Source organism: Strigops habroptila, chromosome 2 (assembly GCF_004027225.2).
Source record: "Strigops habroptila isolate Jane chromosome 2, bStrHab1.2.pri, whole genome shotgun sequence".
Classification (NCBI taxonomy): Eukaryota; Metazoa; Chordata; class Aves; order Psittaciformes; family Psittacidae; genus Strigops; species Strigops habroptila.
This window is the reverse complement of record NC_044278.2, coordinates 9,423,674-9,430,491: the sequence shown is the minus strand read 5'-3', so window position 1 is coordinate 9,430,491 and position 6,818 is coordinate 9,423,674. Positions and strand designations below refer to the sequence as shown.

General features: G+C 51.8%; 1 protein-coding gene across 1 annotated transcript; it reads left to right on the top strand.

Moving 5' to 3' along the window:
- Nucleotides 1-1,558: 1,558 nt before the first annotated feature.
- NHLH2 (nescient helix-loop-helix 2) lies at nt 1,559-5,977 on the top strand. Its single transcript, XM_030471924.1, has 2 exons — nt 1,559-2,785; nt 4,688-5,977. Exon 2 carries the CDS (start codon nt 4,712-4,714, stop codon nt 5,156-5,158), a length of 447 nt encoding a protein of 148 aa, XP_030327784.1. The 5' UTR covers nt 1,559-2,785; nt 4,688-4,711; the 3' UTR covers nt 5,159-5,977.
- The last annotated feature ends 841 nt before the right edge of the window (nt 5,978-6,818 follow it).

Sequence of the window (6,818 nt, the reverse complement as noted above, 5' to 3'; positions counted from 1 at the left end):
CAGCATTAGGAAGCCCCTTGTTGGGACTGGCACAGAGGTGGGCTGAGGGCACACAGTTCAGACCTTCCCAGCCAGAGGCTGCATTTCTGCATTCTACCTTCCATGGAGGGTCTTTGGCAGGCATGTCCCATGGCACCAAAGGATCACCTAAACAAGCATCTCCAGTAGCACTGTTGGAATCTTCTTGGATATCAATGAATCCAGTGTAGATATGTGGAGTCAGAGCACCTACAGAAGTGACAGCCTCTTGCTGCCTTGGAGACTTGTGAGCAGGAAAAGGGAGAGAAATCCCTAAATTTCCCTGAAAGAAATGTCCACGAGGATGTTACAGGTGTTTCATTTGCTAGTGGACCAGGTGACATGCAGAGAGATTGTATCTTTGCCAGAGTATCTATCATTTTCAAAAGAAAAGGGACAAACCCCAGAGTTATCCAGACATTCCTGTTACGGTCCTGTAAATCATATCAAGAGCAGAACCTCTCCCCATTCAGAGATCTCTCAGCCTCTTGCATGAGTTACTGGGTGAACCTGTAACTCCCCCCTGGGGACCCCTGCAAGTGCTTACCTGCCACCTCCCCCCCCCCATCCTGCTCATGGGACCCAGGGAGAGAAGGAGCTCTGGTGAGGCCAAGCACCCACTGGGCTGCTGGTGAGCAGCAGAACCAGCTCTGCTCTGTGCAGGAGACCATCACCCATCCCTCCTGCTGCCTCTTTTTGGGGGCATCCAGAGGGAGCTGGGCAGCACAGGCTCCTGACACAGAGAAGTCCCCAGGGAGGAAGGTGACTACACCAAGAAAAGTGGCTACAGCCCCTATTTGGTGGGATCTAAAGGGAGGGAGATAGGGAAAAGGGGATCAGAATGGAGAAGAGGCTGCCAGCTGGAAGGGGCAAAGCGGCAGCAAGAAGAGTCACCCCGGTCACAGGCATCCCCTGGCTCTAGTGCAAAGGGGCCTGGCTCCATCTGGCCTCTTGTGAGCAGAAAAGCCGCGTCCCCATAGCCGGCTCCTTCGCCTCATTGTCTGTTTGCTGGAGCAAGGATGGCAGGGATGGAGACACTGGGGGGGAAGCAGAGGAACTGGGGGGGCCTCCCTGCCCCCTGGGCCCTGGTGAACCGTGCCTGCCATGCACTGGGATTTCAGTGAGTGGGAGAGACAGCGTGGGGACCACCGAAATACACGCACTAACCCCCCAGTCTGACGATTCTCCACATGCTCGGTGTACATGATGCAAATTGGTGCTTAAAGCTTATTTATTAGCTTGCATGCAAAATGCCAGCGGTGTTTTTCTAGATCAGTGGGTATCTGATACTGGGGGGGGGGGGCACACACGACGGTGGTGGAAGCAAACGTGGCTAGAGACTGTATATCCAGAGGCTAGGGTTTGTATCACGGGCTGCTCTCGACTGTTATAATTTGTGGCACAGATTCAGCGAGAATCTGATCTCCTGAAAATATTTGGGCTGTGAAAACTCCCACACTGTGACAGATGTCAAGTCCAATTAAGTGACTCGTGTCCAGGTTTCTGTCCAATAGGCTTTCCCATTAAATATCAATTTAAGAGGGAAAAAATGCCGCCCCCTTTTCTCCGAGCCTTTATCTCTTCCGACCATCTCGACGCTAAACCCTTTGGTACCAGGAGCGGATCCGCACGCATCTCCGCTCTGTCCGTCTGTCTCTCTCGCCCCTGCCACCTTCCGCACCCCTCCTTGGCTTCTTTGCCACTCCAGGAGGGGTGGGAGGAGGAACTGCACTTTCTTTTTGTGCGAGTGAGCGTACCTTTTCCTGCACCGACGTTTCCCCTCGCAGCCGCTCCGACCTCGCGCCGAGATTTGCGTTTATTTTGTTTTGATTTTTATTTTCAGCGTTCTCATTTCTCTTGTTTTATTCTCCCTCGAGAGATGCAGGAGGAGTTAGGAAGCTCAGGGACGGATGGGGGTTTCGTTTATCCTTTTTTCCCACCCTCTCGGCAGCTCTTGAAGGACCAGAAGAAAAACTAAACCAAACATTTTATTTCCCGACGGCCTCTCGCCTTTCTCCTGCCCCTCTCTCCGTGGATTAACAAAACCGCACGTTTCACCCCCAAAAATAATACTAGAGAAGAAAAGGAGGGAGCGACGCATTGTTACCCGGGCCGCGGCGGAACAAAGCCGGCAGCGCCGCGCCGGGCTCCGCGCAGCGCGGAGCGGCCGCCGGTTCTCTGCGCCCCGGGGCTCTGCGCCGGGCCAGGCCCGGGAGCTGCGGGAGGGGGACAGAGGGGAAGGAGAGCCCGAGGGGGCGGGAGAGAGGGAATAACCCCGGCTGGTGCTGTCGCCGCATCCCTTTTGTTACTTCTCGCGATTGGGGAAGAGGAGGAAAGAAGAGCGGGGGAACCGGCACTTCCCGGCGCAGTTTCCTCCCCCCCCCCCCCCCCCCCCCCCAAATATAACCCCGACTGGCAGCAGCTGCCGGTGGTGCCCCGAATTAGCGGGCGGAGGCAGACTTCGATGGGGGAAACGCTTTTTCTCCCCTGATGCATCGTAAGTAACTTAAGTTGTTATTTATACTCCGCCACCAACCACGGCGATAACATCTCCCCATCTCCGGAGCGCTGGAGGCCGCGGCGAGGGATGAGATCTGCCTTTTCCCCATCCGAGCAGGACACTTTTCCCGCTCCTAATTCATTTGATTTGATTTTGATGTTTTAATTTTTCCATGCTCCGCTCCCGGAGGGTCATTTAAACTGTAAAGGAATCGCCGAGGGGGCGAGGGGACCTGGAGAGAGAGGCTGTCCGAACCGCTCCGCCGAGGTAAGCAGCCTTCACAATGTATGTCCCTGTGCCAGGTACCACGGGCTTGCTGAAATGGGGGGTGAAAATAGAAAGAAAGGGGGGAAAAAAGCTTCTTTCCGGCTCAGCTCGCCAAAACCCGCCGTATGGGTAAACCCCAAAACCAAAGGGGAAAATCCAACTCACACTGTAGAGAAACCTTTAAGCAACTTTCTCCAGGAACCAGCTCTGTAATTTCCCGTTTTCCTCAACTGCCCTCTTTTACTGTGCTTTCGCACAAATCCCTTCGCTTGGATCTCAGTCGAAAGGTGGTTTTAAACGTTTCCTATTCATCTATTCAGTTTTTCTTCCAAGAGATGGCTGACACCTGACCCGCGGGGTTTATTCTCTGCTCCTGCCTCCTGGGCCTGATCCCCGCTCCTTATTAAAACTCGAAGAGGAAGGGTTCCCCACGGCCCTGGCAGGCGGCAGCCCTTTCCTAGGGAAGCAAACGCTTCCCTCCTCCCGTTCCCGGCCTTTTTCCCCCGGGCACCCCGGTCAAGCCCCGCCACGTGTGTCCGTGTCTCGCCCCGGGAAGAAGCATTCCTCCTGCCCTTCGTTTAATGTCTCATTGTCATTATTATTACTATTATTAATATTATTATTATTACTATTATTATTACTATTATTATTTCTACTTTTAATTCATTTTTCCCAACCGGGTCTGAGACCCGAGGGAGGACTTTGCCTGGAAACTTCACGTGGAAATACTGGGCAAACCTGAATTCTGGAGAAGAGGAAGGACGCGATGTTCCCTCCTCCCCCAGGCTCGCTCCCTACCTCGCCCGACACCCCGGCCATGCACACACACACACCCCCCCGAGCACACGCACATTTCTGTCCAAGGTTATTCACTAGTTGCCTGATGTATTGTTTTATCACATGCCGGCATGTCCACGGACGCGCTCGGGTTTGTATTGCTGTCTACATGACAGATGGTGCTCTGTGAGGCCGCAAGAAGATACGATTCAATTTTCTTTTGAAAGGCACGTCTGCATTTATTTATTTATTTAGGGCCCCCCCTCCTCCTTCCCCTCCTTTTCGCGCAGGGAGGGGAGAGGAGGGAAAATTTAAAGGAATGGAAAAGTTCGGCCGCTGCTTTTAGGCTTTGGTTTCTTTTTAAATCCCACGCTTAAAAATAAGCTCTCTCCAAAACGTTCCCCGTTGGGGCGCTGGCAAATCGCTGCCCGCACAATTAGCAGCAGGAAAGGATAAGAAATCCAAAAAGGAAGGAATGGAGAGAAAAGAGCAGGGAGAGAGCCCCGCAGGTACATCAGATCCCGTCCTTTGGATTGGGGAAATAAATTTCCCCACTGGCCTTGTTATGTTTAGGGAGCCTTGAACTGTATATTTAAGAGCATCATGTCTGTAGCCCAGCTCCCATAGAGCGTTACCGAAAAAGAAATAGTTAAACAGAGATTGGAGGGGGAGGAAATACGATGTTAAAATTGGAAAAGAAAAAGAAATCGACCTAATATTGAGCTACTGGATATTAACTTGTTTGGTAAAAAATATGTAACCTTTTATTGCTTTCCGGGCCTGTTCCTACACCCAAGAAAACACAGGGAATAATGGGAAGAGCGTAAATTCCGTTGAAGCTGCCGTCAAATGCCAGTCTTTGACGGGCACGGTGAATGCCCGGGATGGTGATGGTGAATGACAGGGCATCATTTATCCCCGGCATTGCTCTCATTGGTGCTCCCTGAAGGAGCAGCAGCCCTCCCGCAGCCCCGGCCGGGTCCAGCGGGGCCGCGGCAGCCACCGGCAACGGGGGCAGGTGCCGAGGGACTGACATGTCCCCTTTACCCGTGCTCGCCTATCCCCCGGTGCCGGTGCCAGTGGCGGGGCTCTGACCCGCTCTCTCCTCTCCTCTGTCCCGGGAAGGCTCCTCCTCCGCCCCCTCCAAAGATGATGCTTAGCCCGGACCAAGCTGCCGACTCCGACCACCCCTCCTCGGCTCCCTCCGACCCGGAGTCCCTGGGCGGCGCGGACCCCCAGCCGCTCAGCTGCTGCGTCTCCGACCCGGAGCCCGCCGAGGGCGGCGGCGGCGGCAGCGAGGGCCGGGGCGGCGGCGGCGGCGGCAGCGTTGGGGAGGGCCGGGTCGGGGGCCGGCCCGGGCTGCACCCGCCGCCGCTGAGCCGGGAGGAGAAGCGACGGCGGCGCCGCGCCACGGCCAAGTACCGGTCGGCGCACGCCACGCGTGAGCGGATTCGAGTGGAGGCCTTCAACCTGGCCTTCGCCGAGCTCCGCAAGCTGCTGCCCACCCTGCCCCCCGACAAGAAGCTCTCCAAGATCGAGATCCTGCGCCTCGCCATCTGCTACATCTCCTATCTCAACCACGTCCTCGACGTGTAGCGCCCGCCCGCCCCGACGGACCCCCGGAGCCCCGGGACTCTCCCCCACCTCTGTCCCCGGGGCTTTTCCCTCCCGGTGCTGCCGACGGAGACCCCCTCCACCCCGTTTTTCGACGAGAAGTGTAAAACTGGATTGTTTCTTCAGGCTGTCAAGTGCCCCTTTATATATATATATATCCAAAAAAACCATCTACTTGTGACCTTAAACGTGTGACCCATGGGTGCAGTTAAAAATAACTATTTTTTATTTATGGTAGAAGGAGTCGACAATTTATTTTTTTCCAAGATTTATTTATTTTTCAGAGTGGTGGCGATTTTACTTTGGATACTTTGTGCCGATTCGTTTCTATAGTCGGGTGTTTACACTTTCTCCGTGTGGAACGTTATGTTTAACTTTATGAGTGTTTGTTGGGATGGATACAGTGTTCCTTTTCCTTTATTTATTTATCATTTTTAATTCATTTCCCACCCTCCAATTATATTGCACTTGTGTACGACAAACCTCCCTTGTTTATAAGTATATTTTATATATATCAAGGCATTTGTTCTTGACCTTTTTTCCCCCCTTTCTTTTCTCTTGTGGAATGGAGAACCACTAGCACTTAACTAGGAGAGGTTTTTTAAACACTTGTTGTTCTTCTGATCTATAGTTACGTCTGGAAAGTACTTTGCAAATCATTTATAAGGGAAGTAGTATCTTTGTGGGGTGTATATGTGCGTGTGCGTGTGCGTGTACATGCATGTGTGGGGGAGTGAGCGCCGGTGTGTATGTGGGATGGTATATTTTTAGGAAAGGACCTTTTTCCTAAAGAAAAAAAAATAGAAAAAAAAAAAAAAAAAAAGAAAGAAAGAAAGAAAAAATGAATCCAGGACTGCTTTCCTTTGTGACAACCAAAAAAAGATATTCTATAACCTGAAGATGTTTCATGTTCTTTGCTGTGAATCTCTTAAAACAAGAAGCGCATTTGAGGGGACGAAAGAGTAAAAGAGAGAGAAAAATAAAAACAAACCACATCTGCTATCCAAAGATTTTAGTCTTTTTCAGGGTTTTTTTGTGTGTCTCTGTTGCTTTATATAATGCAATATTTTGTAGTGAAAATAGATAAATCTGGTTTCTATCTGATGCGTTTTTCATATCTCTCATGAATGGTGAGCTGTTTTGCATATAAATAAAAGTATCAAATAAAAGCTGTTTTTTCCTAATTCTTTTTCCCTGCTGGTCTTTCTACGAGACGGAGATGCGATGCCCGTACGAATTACAGGGATTGCAAAGGCTTCTCAGGTCGTGTGTGGGAAAGCTTCAACAGGTTCCCTGCCTCTTCCTAGGGACACCCAGGCTGCAGCCCCTCGCCATGGGTTCCCTGCTCCAGCTACTCTCAGCTGGCTGCACTGCCCAGATCCACATCGGGCATGGGACTGCTACCCCCAGGTTCTCCCAGTCACATCACGACTGGCATCAGGTCACACATTCCAAAGTTTGGGCTGTAAAATCCAATCTGATGCTTGCAAGCACCTGTTTCACCACATTGCTCTTCGATACACCTGACTTTGCAACCAAAATGTAGGTGTTTGGTGCTGCGTGAGTGCACTGCATTTTCTGTCTTGTGTTTAAATCTAGTTCCTCAGCCAGGTCCAGTTCTACTGGAACCAAGTAAAAAATC

Excerpts from the sequence above, each read along its gene's own strand:
- NHLH2 (XM_030471924.1), top strand. The coding sequence starts at position 4,712 with ATGATGCTTAGCCCGGACCAAGCTGCCGACTCCGACCACCCCTCCTCG.